Source organism: Nicotiana tomentosiformis, chromosome 3, assembly GCF_000390325.3.
Source record: "Nicotiana tomentosiformis chromosome 3, ASM39032v3, whole genome shotgun sequence".
NCBI lineage: Eukaryota > Viridiplantae > Streptophyta > Magnoliopsida > Solanales > Solanaceae > Nicotiana > Nicotiana tomentosiformis.
Window position 1 is genome coordinate 70,330,246 of NC_090814.1, and position 24,540 is coordinate 70,354,785.

At 36.5% G+C, this 24,540-nt stretch overlaps 2 protein-coding genes across 6 annotated transcripts; one reads left to right on the forward strand and one right to left on the reverse strand.

The window, feature by feature from the left end:
* Window positions 1-614: 614 nt before the first annotated feature.
* LOC104094981 (ATP-dependent DNA helicase SRS2-like protein At4g25120) lies at window positions 615-19,391 on the forward strand. The gene is made up of 29 exons (XM_070197098.1): window positions 615-910; window positions 4,196-5,066; window positions 5,148-5,189; window positions 5,320-5,483; window positions 7,277-7,463; window positions 7,952-8,008; window positions 8,083-8,188; window positions 8,283-8,416; window positions 8,542-8,616; window positions 8,722-8,847; window positions 8,921-9,052; window positions 9,153-9,236; window positions 9,321-9,434; window positions 9,528-9,628; window positions 10,362-10,428; window positions 10,638-10,688; window positions 11,158-11,235; window positions 11,431-11,640; window positions 11,757-11,795; window positions 12,008-12,079; window positions 12,187-12,273; window positions 12,350-12,406; window positions 15,398-15,579; window positions 16,475-16,568; window positions 16,803-16,853; window positions 17,760-17,822; window positions 17,941-18,000; window positions 18,434-18,496; window positions 19,042-19,391. Exons 1-29 carry the CDS (start codon window positions 744-746, stop codon window positions 19,129-19,131), a joined length of 3,624 nt encoding a protein of 1,207 aa, XP_070053199.1. The 5' UTR covers window positions 615-743; the 3' UTR covers window positions 19,132-19,391.
* On the reverse strand, window positions 18,899-24,480 carry LOC104094979 (protein ORANGE, chloroplastic). 5 transcript variants are annotated; one of them, XR_686029.4, is made up of 9 exons: window positions 24,111-24,480; window positions 23,852-23,966; window positions 23,011-23,127; window positions 22,765-22,851; window positions 22,502-22,578; window positions 20,689-20,816; window positions 20,110-20,246; window positions 19,397-19,556; window positions 18,899-19,125 (listed from the first exon to the last, which is right to left on the reverse strand). XR_686029.4 is itself a non-coding variant. In XM_009601000.4 (8 exons), the coding sequence occupies exons 1-8, from the start codon at window positions 24,305-24,307 to the stop codon at window positions 19,479-19,481; spliced, it is 936 nt and encodes a 311-aa protein (XP_009599295.1). In that variant the 5' UTR covers window positions 24,308-24,480; the 3' UTR covers window positions 19,336-19,478. The 5 variants fall into 5 exon arrangements, 1 of the variants encoding a protein (XP_009599295.1); XR_686030.4 differs by having other exon boundaries at window positions 18,899-19,137; XR_004506732.2 differs by having other exon boundaries at window positions 18,899-19,267.
* Window positions 24,481-24,540: the final 60 nt, after the last annotated feature.

Here is a 24,540-nt window from a genome sequence, read left to right on the forward strand (position 1 = left end):
TACACAACATTCATGAAGTTAAGGACATCATGTCCTTAATATTTACACAACACTCATAAATTTAAGGACACTATGTCCTTAACATTTACACTGCACACATGAAGTTAAGGACACCATGTCCTTAACATTACACTGCACATATGAAGTTAAGGACATGATGTCCTAAAGTTTAACAACAGAAGGTGCAAATACAAGTTAAGGGCATTATGTCCTTAATATTTACACTGCACACATGAAGTTAAGGACGCCATGTCCTTAACATTTACACTGCACATATGAAGTTAAGGACATGATGTACTAAACTTTAACAACGGAAGGTGCAAATACATGACACTGTGTCCTTAATATTTATACAACATTTATGAAGTTAAGAATACCGTGTCCTTAATATTTACACAACACCCATGTCTAGCACATGAGTATTTTCATCCGGACGGGTAAAAATTAATTAAGTACTAGCTAAAGAATAAATACATTTTAAATAGCGACTAACAAATAAAAACATTAGTGACTAACTGTGCACTTCTCCCTCAATTACAACCCAAAGAATGAGAGGCCCAAACGAAAACCCACTGATATGCAAAAGAATCGGGCACTAAAGGCTCGGCCATCAGCCCATAATTTGAAAAATCATCCATTCTGATTATCGGAGGGAAAATAACAGCGCAACAGTCAAGAAAAACGTTCAAAATTCCTCTTGCTCCTTCCATGCGAGAGAGACAAACACACCCAGAGGTAGAAAAATGAGGGAAGAAGTAAACAACAAGGAGAACGTGGTGACTAGTGGAGGCGAATTAACGGCTGAACAGAAAGCTCGAATTTCTTCAAAGTTCAGAGCTGCTAAGGCACTTCTTGCTCGCAAAAGGCCACTAAATGATTCCTCCACCACTTCCCTTCAACCCCTCAATAAGTACGCTTTTCTCTCTTTAATTTCAAATTGATTGTGTTTTGGTTATTCTTGATAATTTCTCCACCTGTATAAATAGACACATTAGCTATCTTGTTAGGGTTCCAATCAGAAAGGGGAACCAAGAAAAAAGGCAAGTTTTTCTCTTTTGTGTAGGTTATCTTCTCGTAAGCTAAAGCCCGTAGTTAGCTTTTTGCATATTGATAGTTGGGGTTGAAAACTTCGGAGCACATTATTACCTATATCCAATTCTATGTTCTATCAATGTAGCTCTTCTTTTTAAGCTAGGATCACAATTTAGTGTGCATTGGAATCCACAACATCTCAATTGGAAAAAAAGTTAGTTTCCCCCTAGTATTTTGCTAACCGACAAAATTCCACCTCATAAGTATGTTCAGGTTGTGATCTAAGTTCCATTTCCAATCGAGGTGTTATGATATTGATAAAGAGTCCTATTCTTCTTGTTAGGATCGGGAACCCGGGTAGTGCGGAATTTAGCCAAACAACGGTATAATGACAATAACAAAGACAATGGAAGTTGATAATAACGACAATTAAAGAATATAAAGAAGACGCAAATTTAACGTGGTTCGGTCAAGGTGACCTACGTCCACAAGCGGAGAGGAGCAATTTCACTATACCAACAAGAGTACAAAATTAGAGTAAATACTCTAATTAATCCCAAATACCCCAAGAGAATAACCTCACAAGATCACTCCAAAGAAAGGGTTCACACAAGTGTTTCCCAACACTCACTCTCTTACAAAATACTCTATAATGAAATAAAGGAGGAGAAAGAAAGACAAGAGTGAAAAGCTTTTGAATTGGTGTGTTTACAAATGAGGAGAAACTCCTCTATTTATAGCAAGAAATCCTTAGCCTAATAATGGATATTATGTCATGGCAAATGTCATGATCCACAAATTTGTTATAATGGATATTATGTCATGGCAAATGTCATGAACCACAAATTTGTTATAATTGATATTATGTCATGGCAAATGTCATGAAAATTTGGCCATATTACAAATCTCCACCTTAGCCTAATTTTGGCTGATATAGTAAATTTGCTCCACCTTCTCCGCAAAAGCCCCAATGGGCATATGTCAAAATTTAATGCCATCAAAATCAGACAAGTTGTCTGATACCGAAACTGTAGTAGGGCATATAACAGTGGAGCCCAATAAAGTATACAACGAACCAGATCTGTGTGCTTTCATGATCATAAGAGCATCTTGAAAATTTTTTAAAACTCCACCTTCTCTAGTGAATTTGCACCCAAGGGATTCTAAAGTGCCCAAAGATATGAGATTTTTCTTCAACTCAGGAACATATCTAACATCGGTGAGAGTTCTCACCACATCATCGTGCATTCTGACCCGAATTGTACCTTTGCCAATAACGTTACAAGTAACATTGTTACCTAGTTGGACAACTCCACCTGCAACTGAATCATATGTAGAAAACAAGTCCCTGCTAGGACACATATGATATGAACAACCGGAATCTAAAATCCACTCATTGTCTAATCTGAAACTAGTTTCAGTTGCTAAAAATATAGTTCCCTCAATCTCATCCGTTGCTACTCTAGCTTCGGCGGTGTCAGTATTTTTGTGCTCATTTTTTCTTTCTTTATGCTTTTCTTTGTTTTTCAATTTAAAGCATTCAGAAATAATGTGACCTTTCTTATGACAATATTTGCACATGACATTTCTGTATCTGGATTTTGACCTTGATTTAGGTTTCTCACTACTTGAATCTTTCTTATTGGATCTACCTCTTATGAATAAGCCTTCCCTTGGTTCCCACTAGTTTCCCCAGTAATATCTCTATCTATTTGTTCTTTTGATTTCAAAATAGATTTGATATCTTTATAAGAGATATTATCCTTTCCATAAAACATAGTATCTCTTATATGTTTAAATGACTGGGGTAAGGAAACAAGCAATAACACAGCTTGATCCTCATCTTTGATTTCAACATCTATGTTACTTAAATCCATAAGAAGAGAATCAAAAGTATCAAGATGAGTAAGTATAGAGGTACCTTCAGCCATACGAAAAGTGTAGAGTTTTTATTTTAGGTAAAGTCTGTTTTCTACTGTTCTTTTCATATATAGGGCTTTAAGCTTTTCCCATATGCCTTTGGCTGAGCTTTCTGCTGCAACTTCACGCAAAACCTCATTTGAAAGATTTAAAATAATACTTGCTTTTGCCTTTTGTCTATATATGACGACAAACTCCTCGTCCGTCATTTTATTCGGCATCTTCTCCTTTCCTTGCAGTGCCAAATCTAAGCCATCCTGAATTAGGATAGCTTCCATCTTTAATTGCCACATTCCGAAGTTTGCACTTCGGTCAAATTTCTCAACATAAGACTTTGTTAGAGTCATTTTGACTATTTAAACTAACCCGGTTAGATCTGGCTCTGATACCAATTTGTTAGGATCGGGAACCCGGGTAGTGCGGAATTTAGCCAAACAACGGTATAATGACAATAACAAAGACAATGGAAGTTGATAATAACGGCAATTAAAGAATATAAAAAAGACACAAATTTAACGTGGTTCGGTCAAGGTGACATACGTCCACAAGCGGAGAGGAGCAATTTTACTATACCAACAAGAGTACAAAAGAGAGTACAAAATTAGAGTAAATACTCTAATTAATCCCAAATACCCCAAGAGAATAACCTCACAAGATCACTCCAAAGAAAGGGTTCACACAAGTGTTTCCCAACACTTACTCTCTTACAAAATACTCTATAATGAAATAAAGGATGAGAAAGAAAGACAAGAGTGAAAAGCTTTTGAATTTGTGTGTTTACAAATGAGGAGAAACTCCTCTATTTATAGCAAGAAATCCTTAGCCTAATAATGGATATTATGTCATGGCAAATGTCATGATCCACAAATTTGTTATAATGGATATTATGTCATGGCAAATGTCATGAACCACAAATTTGTTATAATTGATATTATGTCATGGCAAATGTCATGAAAATTTGGCCATGTTACAAATACTTCTCCTTAGTTATGATATTGTTTAATAGCTCCTTGATTACTCACTCAATTCCCATGCATTGATTTCTTCTAATTTTGAAATTTGTGGTAAATCATTTATCCTTGGAAAATAAAGGTACCAACAAGGAAATTGTGTTCTTTTTCTTGTATGTTTATTTATTATTCATTACAGGCTTCAAGAGCACTTACGATGTTTTTCATAATCTTTCTTATTTATTTTAGTGTTTTGATGTATCTGATAATCATGGTGTTTATTGTTGTCCTAGAGTTGGGAAGTCTCAGAGAACTGAATCCTTGCATCGGATTGATGGTGATGAAAGGTTTCCTCTTACTGAGATTCGGATGACCACTCCATCACCCATCCCCGAGATGGATTCTAACAAAAAGCTTAGTGGTTGTACCAGTGTAAAGGGCTCACTAGTCAGTGAACTTGATAAAAACGTCAATGGAAGAACCAAGGGTGGGACACCATTTCAGTCAATTGAAACTTTCACGTTTTCTAGTGACAGAAGTGGATCAGTCAAAGCTAGACTAAGTGAAAATGTAGATAGTGTTCAAGTGGAGACCATGGTTGGGTTAGATATGTATAAAACTCCAGTGAGGCAACCTGGATATTGTGGGTTGAGTGAATCATCTTTGTCATCTACCGTTCTAGATGATGATTTTGATGAACACATTTTGGACGAAATAGATGCTTTATGTGAGCAAAAGTCAAAAGGAAAGCCTGAAATGAAGAGGTTTAACAATGAGCCAATTGAAAACCAACACATAAACAACTTGGATGAGGAGGATAACTTCAATGTTTCTAGTGACAGTTCAGGTCATGAATGCCATCCAGAATGTGAAGCAGAGATACCAAAGAGCAGCGAACCTGATAATTTAAATCTCGTCAGCGCAGATGAAATACTTAAACTTGAGTGCGCTCTGAATTCAACTGGTAATCAAGAATGTGAAATAGAGGAGCCAAAAAGTTCCAAGGCTGCAGATACTGAGAGCAAGCTAGAGGCAACAGATATCAGGAACATGCCTGAGGATTATATAAAGTATGTAGAGTCCCTAAATGACAGACAGCAGGAAGCAGCTTGTAGCGACATTTCAATTCCTCTAATCATTGTCGCTGGACCAGGAAGTGGCAAGGTCTGTACTTCCTCACTGTTTAAAAATGAAATTTGTATGTCTTCGTCAATAGTTATTTGATCTCTTCTATTTGGATGTCAGACATCTACGATGGTTGGGCGAGTCCTGATGCTACTGCACAAGGTAGAGCGATGACTATAAGTGATATTATATTGTCATACTTTTGTCAATTCCATGTCTGGCAAGTGAGGGATCTGGTCAAGTATTTACTGACTGACTTTTCTTCCTCCCTTTCCTTTGCTTTTTGTTATAGGGTATTGGTCCGTCAAACATTCTTGCTATGACTTTTACAACAGCGGCAGCTTCTGAAATGAGGGAGAGAATTGGAAGAGTTGCAGGGAAGACAGCAGCAAAAGAGCTCACAATCAGCACGTTTCACTCGTTTTCTTTGCAGCTCTGCCGCACACATGCTGAGAAGTATGGATATCTTGATTTGGTTCCTAAATATTTAAGCAGTTGAACAATGAAAGAAGTAATCTCTTGCTTAACATTTTTGAAAATATGGCAGAATAGAAAATCTAACTGGAGAGTTCCATACTTGAAATTTCTGAAACACAATTACTGCCACTGTTTTAGACTTTTTATGGTTAATTGATTGAGTAATATCCTAATAAACAGGAAAGTACAGGGTAATGTGGGCTATGACCATTGTCGAGTTAGTTTATCATATGCTAAAATCAAGTTATTGCTAGCGAATTCCATAATCCATGTTTCTTTATTGATATTATATACTAGTGCAGAATGATCTATGGATTTTTTCTTTTGCATGGTTCGGGAGTGGTTATCCTGCTGTAAGCTGTGCCTTGTTATTTAGTAATAGCAATTTTTAGCTGGTATACTATAGTTGCCACTCAACGGACTAGTATGTTAATATCAGTGGGTCAAATCATTTTAGCCCTGCTTCATTTTGAACAATTGATTAGATTTTCAAGTTGTTCCAGTTGGCGTAAGAATCTAGTTTTCCATAGTTATGTGTATTACCCACAATTTTCACACGATCCTAATCATGATATTTGCTGAAGCAAAATGTTGGTTTGCCTAATATCATGCTTATGTTGCTAATTACTGCTAACAGTGCAATGCTATTATGGTAGAAAGGTTTATGTTGGGATTGATGGCCACTTTGTGCAGTTTTTTCATGAAATTAGCATTTGTCTTTGCTGTTAAAAGAATGTTGTTAAAGGTGTTTCAAGGTGCGCGAGCAAGGCAAAGAGAAATTTCCCTGATGCGTCCAGGGAAAGGCTTTAGTCAAAAATGTGTGTGCCTTTGTGGATGAGGGGTCCACCTTAGGTTTGTGGCACGCGTTCATCTCATTTTGTGTCTAAGGCGTGTGCTTTATTGGAAGTCTGCTTTCCTTGAGGTTTCTCTTAGGAGAGAAGGAGAAGAATTTGAGTTAAATTTTTACTTGTTTTTAATATTTCATGACAAAAACATTGATGTCTAGTGTTATCCCTCTTCCTTGTGATGGAAAAACAATGGTTGGAAAGATTAGTAGCAATAGCAATAACGAACAGAAGCCCCATATGGTGGTTGAAAGGGGAGACTAGAGAGAAAGGGAGAGCATGTGAAAAGATCTTAGGTTCAGGATTTCTTGTATTGTTTCAGATGTTAATAGGCTCACTGATTTTAATGGCCAAATAGCGCTATATACTTAAATCAGACTGTGTTCCTGCTAATTGGATTGGAAGATTAGGATTTAAATTAATTATCAACAACATGAACTTTTTAAGTCTCAATTAATTTCAATATCACCTCAATGTTAGCTCTCTCTCTTTCTCTCCCCCTTAATAGGTATAATAATGTATTATTTAGAAGTTAAAAAGATGAAAGTTCAAAAAGCTTAAACTTTTTGCTCAAGGCATACGAGGGCCTTCATCTTAGCCTTTTAAAGTATTGGTTGGAAGCTCTCTCTCTCTCTTAATAGGTATAATAATGTATTATTTAGAAGTTAAAAAGATGAAAGTTCAAAAAGCTTAAACTTTTTGCTCAAGGCATACGAGGGCCTTCATCTTAGCCTTTTAAAGTATTGGTTGGAAGCTCTCTCTCTCTCTCTCTCTCTCTCCCTCCCCCTCCACAACTCATACACTTTATCCAATTTCTCCTTCACCTTCATACCTAACTGTATCTGTAACGTAGAAGGTAGTTCATTGGAATGTATCAGTTTCTTACGGTGATAAATTGTCTAAATAGACACGTTAATTTATTAATAGGTTAGGCCGAACACCTGAGTTTCTCATATATGGACATGGGCAGCAGAGAAGAGCTGTCATTGAAGCAGTTCGCTTACTGGATGATAAGAAAAAGGAACCTCGTGACGAGCTTCACCAGCTTAATGACATGAATTCTCCTCAGCATTTTAAGGAGAAATCAAAGAAATGGTTAAAATTTGTAACTCAAGTAAGTAGTTTCTGGATTAAAGATAGTGTTCCAATTATGTTTGAGCATCAAATCTTGCTTTTTTAAAGTTTACATTAGTCAACTTCATATAACACAACTTTGACTAGTTTTATCTGAAGTGTCAATTGAACAATCCTTTAATGTTTCACACTTATGCCGAGTACGTGAAGAGTAGCCATTCTTTCCATTAGAGAATGCAGTGTCTGCTGGCTCTTCTGTGTAAGAGTGACAACATTTGGATATGCTAAATTGGAAAAGATCAAGTTTCTGTCTATAACATATAAGTGGACTATCTGAATATGTGTAAACCATATTAACACCATATATTTTATCTTCTTCGTCTTGGCATATTAATAAATAACTGTTATGTGTCAAAACTGAAACTCTCTCCTCTATATTGCTTTTCCGTTCATATTCAATTAGGACAGTGTTGTCGCATACTTAATGGTTATTATACTTGCACTTACATCACTTTCACTGAAATACAGGCTAAGGCTGCAGGACGGACGACTGAAGACTACTACAAAATTGGCAGTGAAACTGGAGTAAGCCGATAATCAGGGCTTTTTGGTATTTTATCATTCATGTTTCCTTATTCTGATCTTGGAATATTAATCAGGCTGCAGTTCTTCAAAACTACAACGATATATTAAAATCATGCAATGCTTTGGATTACCATGACTTGATCAGTTGTTCTGTCAAGCTCTTGACTGATTTTCCAGAAGGTTGACATAAGCGTTTCATAATAGACTGAAACCTAGTGCATTGTGATATCCCAGTTGTCTGAATCTGTTTGATTTTGGTTTTGTTCAAATGAAGTTTTTGAAGAGTGCCAGGAATTATGGAAAGCAATAGTGATTGATGAGTTTCAAGACACAAGCGCCATGCAATATGGACTTTTGCGTACCCTTGCATCGCATAAACGCATAACTATTGTCGGTGACGAAGATCAGGTGAAGCTAGTCTTTTCTTACTTTACCCAGTTAAGCACTTTCTTATCAGCTTGCTGTGACAAGTTCTTCACTTCTTTTCCCTTTCAAGTACCTCGCTGCTCAGAGTTTTCAGTATCATTTTGCAGTCCATTTTTGGTTTTAGTGGTGCTGATGCCTCTGGATTTGATTCATTTCGGAAAGATTTTCCTTTGCACAAAGAGGTTTGGCAAACTCTTTACAGTTTGTCTTTTTAGGCCTTTTGTCTATATAAAACTTCAAACACGGTTCTGATAGTCTCCTTGTTATGTATATCAATCTCTATTCAGGTCAGACTAAGTAAAAATTACCGGTCCACACGTTGCATTGTTGAAGCTGCATCATGTCTCATACAAAATAATTCGAAAAGGTGCCAATCAAAGCGTGTTCTTACTGATAATCCTGTTGGGTCTAAGGTAAATCATTTTAGCATGTTTAAAAAGATAAACATCTTCTATTGGAGTATCTTTTTTACATGATACGTCGCAGATAACTATCAAAGAATGCTGCAATGAGGATGCACAATGTTCGTTTATTGTTGATAAAATATTAGAAATTACTTCTAATAGCACAACTGACAAGTCCTCTTTCGGCGACATAGCAGTTCTATTCCGGAGGCAGGTCAAGCTTGGCCTTTCGTTAAAGTAAAACTTGTTTAAAAGTTTTTTGCGGGTTTTTGGCTGAATAATTTCTGCCTCTGTGGCTTCAAGTTGTACAACAGGTGTCAGGAAAAATCTTTCAGGCGGCATTTCGTAATAGAAAAATCCAATTCAATGTTCATGGTGTGGCCTTCTATAGGAAAAAGGTATCTCTCACCTCCCATCACTGCTGGATAGATGCATATGCTTTTAATTTTAAATAGTCATTCACCCCGTATTTTCATGCATAGGTGGTCAGGGCCATCATTTCTATGCTTAGAACAACTTTGCCTGGTTCCGATGATGGTTCATTTCGAAGAGTATTCAAGGCCCTACTGCCTTCAGAAAAAGAGGAAAAAAAGAAGGTTGTCCATCCTATCTATTTTGCTTCACTTGTAGGGCACTATGGCTGTTCAATGTCTATTTATTAAAGCTTCTTTTGACATTTTCTCTCCTAGGTAATTGAACACATTGATAAAGTTTCTACCGTAAGGAAAAGTAGTTTCATTTCAGCAGCACGAGACATATTTAGTGCTAAAGTATCTGGGACATTCAAGAGGTTTGTTCTAAACTCCTTGCTGTAAACTGTAAAGCGGCGATGATAAATTTATGATCTTATTAGCTGTAATAGTTATGACCTAGGCAGTACATTTTTTCGTCTACTTCATCGGACAATATTATGTATCTATCTATGTGGTTTCAAATCCTATCTGAACTTTCGTATTCTGCTTCACATCCCTACACTTATTCTGTTTCTTTTTTTTGTCTTCTGGAAACAAAGAAAAAGCTTTGGGTCCTCTGATATGCCCTGATATTGAATTCAGCAAAAGCAACTAGCCCTGAAATACCTAGTTGCTCATTTCATTTGTATTTACTATGTGTTAGAGTGGGTTAGAGTCCCACATTGGTTGAGGAATGGACTGGTGCTCTCCTTATATGGACTTGGGCAATCCTCCCCTCATGAGCTAGCTTTTGGGGTTGAGTTAGGCCCAAGTGCCATAGCTTTACATGGTAGCAGAGCCAGGTCCATTCCCTTTTGGGCCCCTATGATATATTGTCCATACTCCAGTTGGTAATCTGGGTGTACGAGGAGGTGTTAGAGTGGGTTAGAGTCCCACATTGGTTGGGGAATGGACTGGTGCTCTCCTTATATAAACTTGGGCAATCCTCTCCTCATGAGCTAGCTTTTGGGGTTGAGTTAGGCCCAAGTGCCATATCTTTACACTGTGAGTTTGTCTCTGACTGTATTTAGTCTCAAATGAGATTCTTAATTTGTGTCTATTGATTTGCAGGAGTCAACTCACCCAAGGACGGAAGGTGTTGCTCATGATAGACATGATCTCAAAACTCGTCATCAGGGTAAATCTTTGCATCTTATGGATAATTCTGTTCTATGTGCAATTTGGTGCTCAGCTTTTGCTCATTACTAGAGATAAACTTTCTTGGACAAAGTATTGGATGTAAATGATAATTTATCTGTGCGTGTAGCGAAATATCTCATACTTTAAGGGTCATATGCGGTTTGGCCAGACCTAATTTTTGGGTAATATTACTTGTTATACTTGCAGGAAGAGTCAATTTCAGCTGTCATTACTTCAGTGGCTAACATGATACCCCAGGTTGGTCCTTGTATTATAAAAGCACAAACTCTAAACTGTTATATTTGTATGGAGAAAAAGAAAGATATACTCCCTCCGTTCCTTTTATGTGGCAACATTTCCTTTTTAGTCCGTTCCAAAAAGAATACAACTTTCTAAATTTGCAAATAATTTATCTTAAACTTCTCATTTTACTCTTAATGACAAGCTTTTATAACCACACAAATGTTATGGCATGTTTAAGACCACAAGTCTCAAAAGTCTTCCTTTCTTTCTTAAACTCCATGTCCACTCAAACTATGCCACATAAATAGAAAAGGACGGTGTATATGATTAGGAGTTTAAAAGCTCTATGAGAATCTCACATCATACCGGTACCTGCAGCTTTTGTCCATTTTATTTCTTTCAAGCTAATGAAAGTTTCTTTTCAGATTACAGCTTTTATACTATAAGCACCTTAATCTCTTCACATGTGACTTCTATTCTGTAGAAGTACCTTCTTGAACAACGGGCAGTTCATGATAATGATGGAGGGAAGTTGCTTAATGAAGATCACGATGTTAGATCTGTAAGTGTAATATGTTCCTTTGTGGTCTTGTTCTTTTTAGTCCCTTCATTGCTAATGCATGACTTATACTGGATGAACAGATTCTTCTCTTCTTTTCTGTTTGATTCTTTTTCATTAATTTTCCCCTCTGTATAAAAAATGTTGCAGCAAGTGAAATAAGCATATACATTTGAAGCTGTTTGTTTAATGCTGCAGGTTCTTCAATATCTATTGGATGATGTGTCTGATTTTCTAAAAACTCATAACAACCCCATAAAAGGAGAAAGTGGGTGCAAAACAGAAGGACAAGGTTGCGCCAACATACTAAAAGCTTTTATCGATCATATATCTGAACGGGAGAATGAAAATTTTCGTACAAGGAGACATGATAACAAAGACTCTGTTACACTCACGACAATTCATCAGGTTTCCGAATCCTCTAGCAATGTGTTCTTTCACTTTGCTTCCTGGTACTTCTTTACAATTTCCATATTTTGAATTAATTTGATTTCCTTTTTCATTTCTTCCGTTTGATTTTGTAGTCAAAAGGCTTAGAGTGGGATACAGTTTTCATAGTGAAGGTATGATATGAGAACCATGCTTTCAGTTTTTTTTTAATATTCCACATATATCAAATGTTACATTGCATTAATTGGACGAGCAAGGAGAGGGATAGTGGACCCCCCCTCCCCCCTTCCCATCCTTTTATTCATAGGAGATCTTTTATTCTCTATAACACCATTATTATCTGGAACGGTATAATCTGGAGCTAATGGTTGCATTGATTGGTCAGGCAAATGAATCAGAGATTCCCTTGTTACACGAATTTAATGGCATCACAAATGAAAGAAGTAACTCAATTGAGGTATTTATGTTTTTGAAATTTGAACCATTAGATTAATTTGCCCCTTCTATAATAAAGATATCTTTTTATCCACTTCTAATAGAATTTTTTTTGCTCTGCAACTTTAGGAGGAGAGACGCTTACTATATGTGGCAATGACTCGTGCACGGAAAAAGCTTTTCATTTTGTATGTAATTATGGATTCAAATTGGCAGGTGTGATGAACAGCTTGCTCTGGTTGATACATGTCTTTATTGTTTCTTTCTCAAGTCTAGACACACTTGCTTTCAGGTTCTTCAACCTTCACGTTTTCTGAGAGAAATTCCTCGTGATCTTCAAGAGATACAGGTAAGATGTGTCTCAGTTAAAATATCTCTGTTATAAATGTTGTTTGTGGCCAAACACTCTGCAACTTTTCTCAATCCATCGGGCTCTCTGACTTGCTTGGTGCTCTAATGCTAGTTGTTTGTTCCATTTCTTGTAAGTTAGTAAAGATTTTGTTAATGAGAAAATAGCCATGGTACCCAGGGTGAGGAATCGTTATGTAAAGCTGTTTGGTTAAGTTGCCTAATATTGTTAGGTTGAGGATGAGATTTCTTTGTACTGAAACAGTCAAAACAAGCAGATGTATTCAATTCTTGCCCTGCTATTTCACTGCCTACAAGCCTTAAGAATTCTTGGTATCTGTGAACGAAAAGGATAACTGAAGGTTGAAGAAACAAGCTTTTTGGTAAATTAGTTAGTTGAATAGGTCAGACAAATTTCCTCCACTAACCGTTTCTTATGACCTGTATCTTTTGTTAATGAGAAAATAGCCATGGTACCCAGGGTGAGGAATCGTTATGTAAAGCTGTTTGGTTAAGTTGCCTAATATTGTTAGGTTGAGGATGAGATTTCTTTGTACTGAAACAGTCAAAACAAGCAGATGTATTCAATTCTTGCCCTGCTATTTCACTGCCTACAAGCCTTAAGAATTCTTGGTATCTGTGAACGAAAAGGATAACTGAAGGTTGAAGAAACAAGCTTTTTGGTAAATTAGTTAGTTGAATAGGTCAGACAAATTTCCTCCACTAACCGTTTCTTATGACCTGTGAGTCTCTACCTTCAGGAGCATATTTCTACAGTTTACATGACTCTTCAAAATGTAATTCCTCCAAATCTAGGAAATGATTTGAAGGTCTCCATCCTATATTGGTCTAACAAGTGTTTTAAAAGGCGTTTCTGGAGTGAGGCCCGAGGCGGGGCGTAGTTTAAACGCATCAGAGCGGAAAACACAAAAGTCAGCTTGTTATTAAATTCTAAAAAATTAAAAGATTTAAAAATCAAAAGATTTTTTATTCTTAGCCCTATATGTTATTATGGATAAGGGAAAAAATTATCAATTTGCAAACTACAAAGCAAAAAAACATCATCCTTCATCACTTCCTCTTGTTTGACAATTTTGATTGTAGTTTCCTTCTTCGCTTTTCTTTCTTTTCAAGTTCTTTTGCTCTTTCAAGTTAGTTTATAAATTTCTACTCAATTTTTTCAAAGTATGATTAGTTTTTTAGATGAAGCAATTCTTATTAGATTTTTAGTCAGCTGCAGCTTCTGATTAGCATTTTAAGATGAAGCAGTTCTATATACATTTCCACTTACTTTATATTTTCTTGAAATTATGTAATTTTACCTTCTTTTAATATTTAGTTTATTATCTTATTTTATAAAATATTAAAAATTAAAGATCCAGGGGGCTTACGCCCGGCGCCTCGGGGCTAGGCAGGTAAAACGCCTCGCGCCCGTGCCTTTTAAAACACTAGTTCTAACTCATTCAATGAATTTTTTTAGCCAATGATTTTACACAGAAAATATGAGAGTTTTGTTATAGAGCACGATTGCACGTCATCTTACTGTTACTCTCTGTAAATATGAGACATAACTTGGTAGCAAAATACATCGATAGCATTGCAAGTTGTGGATCATGAAAGAATTTTGAAGTAGATTTTTGAAAAACGCCTGTTTGGGCATAAATACTATTTCAGTATTTTGAAATACCGCTCTTTATTGATTGAGCTTTCTCAGTGTTGGTTTGAAAGCCTTGACAGTTCAGTTCGCGTATTTCGTAGCCAACATTCGAGGGAAGAACTTGTATTACAAGGATTCAGTAACTCCAAATCTGGCAATTCCTACCAGGGTGGTGGGTCAGAGCAGATTCCCTTGCTTTAAGGCAGGAATAGCAGAATGGTTAGGGGGCTTGCTTTAATATTTGCATATCAGTTTGGCCCTGAGTATTTGAAAATACTGAACTTCAGTTTTTGATACTGAAACTAGTTTCAACTTTCAAGGTGTATTTAAAGTGAAATACTGGTTTTCACTCTTCAATTTTCCAAGTGAAGTTCATGTCTAAACACAAATGAAACCACAAACTCTTTTTCAAATTCAACTTCAACTTCAAATACAATTTTTTCACACTCCAGCTCAATTATTTTCTATGTGCCTATGAAGCATCCGAGGAAGTGAGATTAATGAATCAACTCTTAATTAATCCGCATAAGCTTCTAAGTTGCAAGTTAATAGACTCATTTTTTGGCTGTTATCCCAAAAGATTGAAGTAAAACACTTCTTAAATTGTTCTTTTCGACAACATTTTGTAGTCTGATTAAGTTCTTTATTGATAAATAAGCATCCACATAAGATTATTATTGACTAAAATAAATTGCCTCAATGCTCATGAAACCTTTTATGCGGGCGTTTGTTTGAGGTTTTCAAAATCTGAGTTTGCTTGAGTTTTTCCAAAAATTGGTTGTTGGAGTTGTTTTTCTGAAATAATTAAAGTATTTTTGAAGATTGTCAAACTCAGTTTTTTAAAATCTTTAAACCTCAAAAACTAGTTTTTAGAACTTTTGAGTTCTTACAAGCGTTGAAAAGCTGAGTTTGGAGATCTTCAAAAAATGTCGGAACTTTTTTTGGCAAACACAACTCAACAAACATTTTCTCCAAAAACTAAAAATTGAGTTTGGAGACTCATTTTTTGAAACTTCAAAACAAACGCCACCTAGTCTATGGTGACTTATCCAATCCGCTATATTATTTTGGTGGGCAAGATGACCCTTGACTTTCTGCAGAGATTGCAACTTACCATTTCTGTCACCTATTTAGAGATGATATTGTTTGTTTCATTTGTTTACTATTTGGTATCTAAACACAGTAAATAAAGACATCTGGAGGGAATGTTTTTTCAATCACTACCTTACTTTTGCCAATTTTCTTATGAGTATAGTAGGTCACCTGTCATTGTATAGCATTTCATGTTTTTTCTGGTCAAACAAATACCTTCTTGCTAACAGTTTTTTCTAATAGGAAGAGCTGAACAATCACCTAAAGCTCCAGGAGGAAACTCCTCAGAGTGGTTCAGCTGAAAAGGTGGAATTCATTGATCATAAAATAACGCTAGATGATCCTCTCATTGATCCGGTTGACGGAATGTCCAAAGAGTCAATTGACACTATGGAGCTGTACAATTCCAAAAGCTTCCTGAAAAGGTTTTCGTCATTTAATTACTTTGCTGGGTAGAATAAATATTAGTTTAGTTCCCATTTCCCGAATTGATTATCATACTTAGAGCTGTAAACGAGCTGAATTGGACTGAGCTTTAACGAGGCGACTTCGCTCAGGCAAGTTTCTACTAGCTCGAACTCAGGCCCGTTTGTGTAGTTGGTTGATGTAGAGTTTTCTTATTCTCTAAGTTAATGAGCCAATAAGGAAAATTTTGAATGGAAGCAAGACTAGCATTACATGCTAAATACATGGCAAATGGGAATTTCTTATAAAAAAAATATATAAAAAATCCCAGTTACCTGAGCTTTTGTGAACAGTTAACAAGTGAAGTCAATCTTTCACAAGCTTGACTCATGTAATAAATCAGTTTGACAGTGGGCTCAATCTCTGTTTTTTATTTAAATAAACGAGTGTTCGAGGTTACATATCAGCTCATTATAACTTTGGTCGTACTTCTTGGTTAGTAAAATAGAGCCTACAATATGTTTTATTTATAACAAATAGAGCCTGCAATATTTTCAATAGCTTATTATGTAAAAGGTGACATGAGTTTGTTTGATAACATGGAATTACAAATCCCGGTAGAAGCAAAATATACTAGGTAATTTCTTCCCAACTACCTAAACCTTGGTGGACAAAGCTACTCGTACTTGGTACACTCTACATGTGTTGATGGGAGGTAGCAGGTACTCGATGGAATATCGAGCTGGGCACAAGCTGGCCCGGATCGTCATCAAAAAAGAGAAATATAACATGGAATTATTTTGTCTTAATACCCGGGTAAATTAGGACACTTATGATTGGACAAAGAGATATAAGATACTCCTGTTCCATCCTTCGAGCGTAACTTTGATTAACTTTCTGAACTGATCTACCCAGATTTAATGCGGAAGACCGAGCAGTTGTATCTCATTTGTTCCATCAATGGGCCAAAAAGCCTGCATTTCAGGAACCACAGAGGTTGCTTAAGAAGGTAAAAGTTTGTTCATCTGTTTCATTTTCTTTACGATTGGGTTATATTTCTTAGTAAAGCGAAGCAATTAACGTTTAACTTCATGTATCCAATGTATCCTTTAGTCAAAACAGGCAAAAACCTGCTTCTGGATATTGGCAATTGGCGAGAATCATGCCAGATTGAAGTTTTAAAAACAGTTTGTTCTGTAACAAAAGGTTGGATCTTAACGTAGCTGTTTTTTGGTATCTTCAGGTAGGTTTTGTCATTGATGAGCGCCTTAGAGTCGAGAAGAGCACTCACAAGGTCTTGGCCCTGGTTTTCTCCCATTTCTTCATCTCAATTTGAATGCATTAGTTCTGATAAATTAATTACATGACTCTAAACATTATGGTAATTCATTCCCTAATATTTTTTTATTTTTGTTTTTGGGCAGCACATGCCTTGCCCAAAGTTTATATTTGGTGCCAACACCAAAGTGACCTAAATGCCAAAATAAAACTAGCTAACCAAAGCCATGGTCTATTTCTCGTTTTAGGAATCCCACCACCAGTCGCACCTCTTGTCCACCAAATTCTTCCCGTCTTCGACATCAGTAGCCACCTTGTGCCTCCTTCCTTCCTCCATCCTTTGCCATCTACTAGTCTCTTGTCGCTGGGGCTGGGGGTGGGCTATTGGAAGGATGAAGAAAAACTGGTACCTCCAGTCCCTAGAAGCATGATGCTTTCTGTTTCTTTTGGTACCAAACTCTCCATTTCTCCTCTTATCGAATCTCTATCTTCAGAAAAATCAATAAACTTATGAAAAAGAATATCTGCCACCTTAAAACAAAACAGCTTCGTCAGTGAAACTTAAGTATCTGCCACCTTAAAACAAAACAGCTTCGTCAGTGAAACTTAAGTATCTGCCACCTTAAGGGTTCTATCATCACATTCCACGCCTAAAACGACCATCCTAGACGAAAGCACAGCTGCACTAGCCCCATTACTCATACATGCTTGTTCTTCGATCAAGTACTATTGGTGCAGAAAAGGAAGAAGCTAAAACTGACTTGTTAGTTAGGCTAGGCATGGTTTAGTAAGGATAGAACTTCAGGAAGTGAAGTAGGCCATTACTAGTTAAAAAATATTTATAATTAAGTCATACCTCTAATATTTTGAAATTTATTTCAACGTGTTGAATGTCCTGACATGTCTTTTGAGGATTTTCCAGGATGTTTTACGTGCCTTAAAGTCCTCATTAACTTGTGAGGAAGCTCTACATTATGCTGAATCTGTAAGTTAGCATCTCTATCTGTAGTTTTTAAGTACTTCAACCATAAATTTATTCTAAAGAACCACAACAATTACTATTCATTCTAGTCATAATGATCAAATATTTCTTGTTCGGTTAGGTGTTGAACTGGGAGAAAATTCCTGCTGAGAAGCGTGCTTACTTGATGAGAGAGAAGCAGGTATCATCCTAAACCCAATATCCTTTTAGTTCTCATACAAGTATCAAATACATGAACAAGTGAAAGGCCATGCTGGGGAGCTGGAAATTTGTGGCGGACATATTTGCACATTACCTCTTAGATTATGGTCATTCTGCTATTATAGTGCTTCAGGCATATGAAATAGTAGTTAAGTTCGAGAGTTGTTCTGATTTCATAAGCACAATGCGGATGGATGTCGCAATCGACAATTCATCCCTTTCCTTTTTTTCCTGTTTATGAGCCTTTCCCTATTCTTTGTACACTTTCACATATGAAGTTATTTGTAGGAGACTGAGATAGCATTTAAGAAAGCTCAGCAGTGAAAAAAGAAGAAAGTTTAGCATGGAATTCGTCCTGTTTCCCGAAGATTATTATTCTTCTTTACTTGTTAATTGGACCTTTTCTGTTGTAGGAGTACTTTCAGAAACTACGGATTGAAAGTGCAATGGGTTCATCAGAACCAACTCCCAAACAGGTACGCATAATTTGTTGTTCCCTTCTTGTTCTGTGTTCTACTCTTTGCATTTACTGGAAAAATAAAGGAGTTGCAAGTTTAACAAACTTTAACCACATTCTCAAAGAGATAAATAGATGAACTTAATCTGAAGATCTGTAAGCAGTGCTGTATGTTCTCTTCACACCTAGTGGGCGAATGTGGACTTTGCAGGACAGCCGTAAGTGTGTATCAAATAATGTGATACAGTTTAAGTATCTTTGCTACGTACTGTTGAAAGTACTTATTCGCCACATATTATTGCTAGTTCTATATAACCATCTTATATCTTAAGTCATACGAACCATCCCTTTGGACTTGAGGGCTGGATTTCACTTGTTTCAGTTTGATCTTATGGTTTAAATACTTGGTAAAACATCATAATCACGCAATAATGTGCTGCTTCAGATTTTATAACGGCCACGAGTTGTAACTATAGAGAGTACACAGTAATACTGCCTGTAACTAAGGACTTATTCTTGGAGCTCGGGGTAAGCTCATTCAGTTGTTTTGTTCCCTTGTGGCAGATCGCATATCTTCAGAGTCTAGGATGCACTATGGTTCCTACATCCCGTCTCCATGCGTCCCGACTGATTGAGGAATATAAATCGCTGTAGAAGAGACTACGCCAGTGTCAGCATTCTCAGTTAGCAGTCTCATCAGCAGGTTATTAGGGAATCGAGGTTCCATGCCTACGGATTATTATAGTGCTGTGATCTTGAAGTCTATTTATTCCAGGTTGCTTTTTAAGATCTGGAAGATACTTGTATACATAAATTTAGAGCAAATCATGTATTTAGAGCTTCAGCATTATTCGTGTATTTAGAGCAAATCATGTATTTAGAGCTTCAGCAAATCAACCAGGATTTTTTCTAAACTCACTCTTTTTAAATAGGTGTTGATGCTTCATCTGAACTTTACATCTTCAATGCTAAAAGTCTCAGGAAGGAAATCTATCTGCTATTTAATCGAAGGGATCAATACGTGGATCATGTTCACTTGCCATAGCCATCCCAGTACAAAGACACGTTGGGCACATGACCTGCCAAAAATAGAAGCTCATCTTAATTTCATGTAACTCATAAACTAGAGCTGAAAATCTAAAGAATGATACATCCAGTAAAACAAAAGAAATTGCTAACTGTTGCAAATATTGATAGGAGATCTACATGATAACATTGGCTAGTTAGTCGAAAAGTGATGTTTCCATTGTCCATGAAGGGCCAATCAAGTGTGGCTCTGGTATTAAGTGGCAAATGTAGATGTTTTCTTTCCATTTTCAAGGCATAAAAACTTGAGCGCTGATGAAAGAGGAAAAGAAGCCAAACCTTAACCAAGGTCAATTTATAATCTAACCTGACAGTGATGTCAATTGTTTAGAACTGTCCCCTATCCCTTCCCCTCCTGGATCACAATATTTAAAATTTTATGACATTCTGCAAAGATATCCATATCATATTGAATTGGAGGACCAAGTCACTTGAGAATTGGGCAGGAAAGTAGAGAAGTGCAGTTTACCCAGTCTAATTGATTTTGTAACTGCAGAGAGTGGACAATTTGGAGCCAATAAATTCGAAATGTTGTGTTACACTTACCTTTCCTGCGCCTGAACAGTTGGGACACCTTTCTGTATTAGGTGGTGACAGAGGTTTGTCTGCTCCATTAAATGTCGAAACAGGCTCGATAAGAACAAGAGCTCCAGTGCTAGAACATCGAGCGCAAGCAAGGTATCCTGCACATACATTTTCCAGTAGAAGCAATAATCATAAGAATCACCTGTGCATTCTAATTGCTTGCCAGTTGAATGCACTATACTTCTATTTAGTGTTATTCCCTTCAAAAAGCAAAAAAGAAATTCCTTCCAGAATCCAAAGAGTTAAAACAAAGTTACTTCCAGAAACCCTAACTTTGCATTTTCCCAATTAGTGGCGATTAATGGTAGCAAGAAAGTCGCAGCACTTTCTGTGATGGCTGAACTGTTTGAAGAATTCAATTACAAATAACTTGAAAAAGAAGTATTTAAAAAGAAAAAAAATAAGTTACCAGGAGCATAGGACTTGAGTATGACAACATCGTGATCTCCTCAAAAAGTTGTAGAACTACTTCTAATAGGTTGAACCAATTTCCAAAGTAAATAAACTTTTTAAGTTTCGAATTATTAACCGATTACATACCAGTTCCGAGACAGTACTTGCATCTCTTATGCTCCTGCTGTTTCACATTATTGATTTCAACAACCATCAATGCAGAGATCACCCCAACCGCACCCCCAGAGAATGATGCCACAATTGGATCAACCTGACTGCAAAGTACATTAAAGTAACTATGAAGTTGTTGCAAACAGATAGACCCACATAGCATTATCCTATCAAAGAATTAGATCTTTCAAGTATATGATATATAAACCAATAAACTGAAATTTTGATAGTAGTACTCAAAAATGATGAGTTCATTGACTAATATCACTTTCTGTTTCAAAATGATTAGCAAGTGTCATCACGTTCCACATCTATCCAACATAAATTAAAAAGCTAGTGAGCAATGACTCGTACAAGGTTTCTCATTGTAGTTTCTCTTAGTAGTACTCTTCTCTAATAATGACTAATAATGGATCACTGAAGTTTAGTCCAGCATTTGCTTTGCTCCCAGAACTGCTGATCTTAATATCTTACATATGTCCTCCCTCAACAAACAGTAGAAGCAAAATTGAAGGAAGAAGAAGCTGCAGATATTGCATAATTACTTGATCCATTTCCTATTTGTCTCCTGTATTGGAGAATGATTTTTGAAGGATGCAACTCATGTTTTTTTTGTTTAATTTTTTTGTTTCTTTGCATAGGCGACTTATATGGAAGAAGAGTTCATAGAGAACTTCTGACTTCTTTTTGAGATCTTGCTGGAAAGGACGGGGAATTGAAAAGAGGAAGAAGAAGACTTGGAATACTGCCTCAGTATGCATCATGTGGACTCTATGGTTGGACTTTCAAAAGAATGCCACACTTAAGCTAGGAAATGGGAGTAGCATTACATTTTGGACAGATAAATGGCATGACAATGGAAGACTGATGAATATCTTTCCCACCTTATTGAATATGTGCTTGAACAAAGAAGTCATGGTGACTGATTACTTTACAGACACATGATGGCTGATACAATTCAGAAGATATTCTCTTCTAATGACCGGGAGCTAGGTGAAATTACTCTTTTTTTTTTCTGCAACCTATTTCCCTTGATGTTAACAGAAAGGACTCACAAGTTTGGCTAGCTAACAAGAACGAATACTTCGCAGTGAAGAGTTACTACACCCCTTTTTTTCTGAGAATGGTAACAAAGAGCTACTACACCCTTCTACAGCAGCAAGGCGAGGACTGGGAATTCAATGGCTTTGGAAAACGCTTTGAAGAACAAGTGCACCCCCTAAAGCAGCCTGTTTTGGATGGATTAGCTGCAAAAGAGGCTTGTCTAACTCAAGCTGCTCTTAAAAAAAAGGCCTATTTCTCTGCAGTAGAAGCTTTTATGTGAAGCCTCATTGGAGACAAACAATCATCTTCTACTTCACTGTAAATTCTCCTGGCCGATATAGTCATGTATGATTAGCATTTTTGGAGTCAGTTGGGTGATGCCCCAGGACATGAAGCCTATTATCTTACTGAAATGGACAGGATTGAAAAGAGGAAGAAGGACTTGGAAGACTGCCCCAATATGCATCATCTGGACACTATGGTTGGATAGAAATAATAGACTCTTTGAAGGAAAGAAATTAGATTTATCTTTTGTAAAATATAGAAGTTCACAGATGCTATATTTATGATGTAGGTGTAGTCTACTGGAAAATCGAACTCTTCTCTTGGAGTTTTTGGAGTCTAAAATGCTGCAACTATAGCAATGAACTCGTTGCTATCTTTGTACTTTTGAAGTGCCTTCTTGGTAATCATCAATAAAGTACTTTACCTTATAGAATAAAAATTTACTATATCATGAACGTACCTCAGTTGCATTGGTAGATGCATGCTTTGGATGAAATCGGCATATGATGTGCCTCCTAATCCCAATTTCAGCTCCAACTATAGCAATAAATGAGCAGGCTTTGGATGTTAAGAATAGTAGGCCTCACAAGGCATATATATAGGAGTTTGAACTGATTGTTAGCATCTGAGGAATTCTCAGGATTAATCACAGTTTTACATAAAGTCAATTGGCCAAATGATAACAATAATAAGAAAAATAACAACATTAAAAGAAAAACTTACAGTAGGCGCTAGAAGTCCACCAAAAAGCATAATTCCGGCAATGAGTGAGAAACAGGTAGCATAATATTGCTTAAGATTTGCTGATGTCTGCAAAAAAAAATCATAAAAATGTCATTCAAAATACTGCATAGCCTTCAATGCAAAAGAAAAAGAAAGGATCTCCTTACTTTATGAGAACTGGAACTTTAGGTTATTATAAGAGTCTAATCACTACATAAACATTCCGCAACAGCCAAGACTACTTACAAGGGGAGGCAAAAAGGGAATAAATGATGGGAAATTAGGAAGCTCATTTTCTTGCTCATCCGTTAGTATCCCAAGCTCAGCACTTTTTAGCCTTTGTTGTATTCTTAGCCGCCGTACCTGCTCAAGTTTGAAGATACGAGGAATAACAATTTTGACACTGGAAGAATATGAGCATCTAATTATGCAACTATTGCAACCAAACCCCTATGTATCTCAACTATAACAAGAAATAATAAGGATGGCATTCAAAGGCATATTATGTTTCATATCAGCAAAGGTTAATAAGAAGATACTCCAATATTTTAGGCAAAAGTGAAAATGAGAGTTAATCAACAAAGCAGCCTATCTGCTATACATGTCAATTTCCCAAGGTCATAACTGTCATGCACTGACATGTCTCCCACATCATCATATTTCTTATTAGAAAAATACTGGTAATGCAAACACCGGATGTCTATAAGTTTTTTTTTTCTTTCTATTATGTCAATTATAATAGAGATACAGAAATACATGGTAAGGCTACGTACAATAGACCCTTGTGGTCGGACCCTTCTCCGGACCCCGCTCATAGCGGGAGCTTAGTGCTCTGGGCTGCCCTTTATGTCAATTATAAACATTATGATTGACCTTCTATTTCTCCAGTCAATAATATGAATTACGACCGATCAATAATTATGATACAAAAGGTGCGCGCAAGCTGACTTTGAACACCACCGTCATCCAAAGAGAATAATTATCACAGAAAATGTTTGCTATGTTCTATAGACTATAGTTTCTAATATAGAACTATAATTTGAAACATTAAATTGAATAAATAAATAACATAGGGAGAAAAACAGGCCTCCTCCATATGCAAAAATATCTTGTTTCTCCGACTTCTAATATTATCTCGAATTTCTTGCAACTCCATTTTGGCAAAGTCCTCTACTGTCTCTGGCCCTTCTATTATACAAAACCTGTGAAAATAAATCCCAAAACCTCCAAAACGATCAATTGTCTTCCTTTATAACTTTCTAATAGTTACTCTTACTCATAAGTCCCTTCAAAACATCAAAATATTCAAACAATAAATTGATTCCTGAAATTAGAAGATGAATTACCCGGGGGCAGTTTTATCGGAGGATTCAGAATCAAAAGAAGTAGTAAATGCAGAGGCATCAGCATCGGAGGCCATAGATCGCCATTTAATATTATTAGTATTATTTCTAAGGTTCCTTCTATGGAGATATCTGGAAGTAGAAGAACAAAACGGCGTCGTTGAGCAAGATAAACACAGTATTCTACCTGAACACACCATTTTTGAGACTTCAGAAAAATCAAATCATGAATTCTTTGTGATTAGCGAAGAGGGAGCTAATGGCCGGCTAGCTCATAGGAAGAAGCTGAAGAAAACAAAAGAGAGTATATGCTCTGTTCTGGTGGCCAGTGGTAGGTGTTTTTTTTCCGTTATACCCAAAAATCTGGTGCCAAATTGCAAAAACAAGGAAAAGAAATTATATAACACAAATTTGGGTGGTTTATACGTGTCAC

Excerpts from the sequence above, each read along its gene's own strand:
- LOC104094981 (XM_070197098.1), top strand. The coding sequence starts at position 744 with ATGAGGGAAGAAGTAAACAACAAGGAGAACGTGGTGACTAGTGGAGGC. Across the intron at positions 7,464-7,951 it reads GGTTAAAATTTGTAACTCAA|GCTAAGGCTGCAGGACGGAC; the intron begins GTAAGTAGTTTC and ends ACTGAAATACAG. Across the intron at positions 9,237-9,320 it reads TGGCCTTCTATAGGAAAAAG|GTGGTCAGGGCCATCATTTC; the intron begins GTATCTCTCACC and ends TTTCATGCATAG.
- LOC104094979 (XM_009601000.4), bottom strand. The coding sequence starts at position 24,307 with ATGGTGTGTTCAGGTAGAATACTGTGTTTATCTTGCTCAACGACGCCG. Across the intron at positions 22,579-22,764 it reads GTGGACTTCTAGCGCCTACT|TTGGAGCTGAAATTGGGATT; the intron begins GTAAGTTTTTCT and ends TTATTGCTATAG. Across the intron at positions 19,557-20,109 it reads ACTGTTCAGGCGCAGGAAAG|GTCATGTGCCCAACGTGTCT; the intron begins GTAAGTGTAACA and ends TATTTTTGGCAG.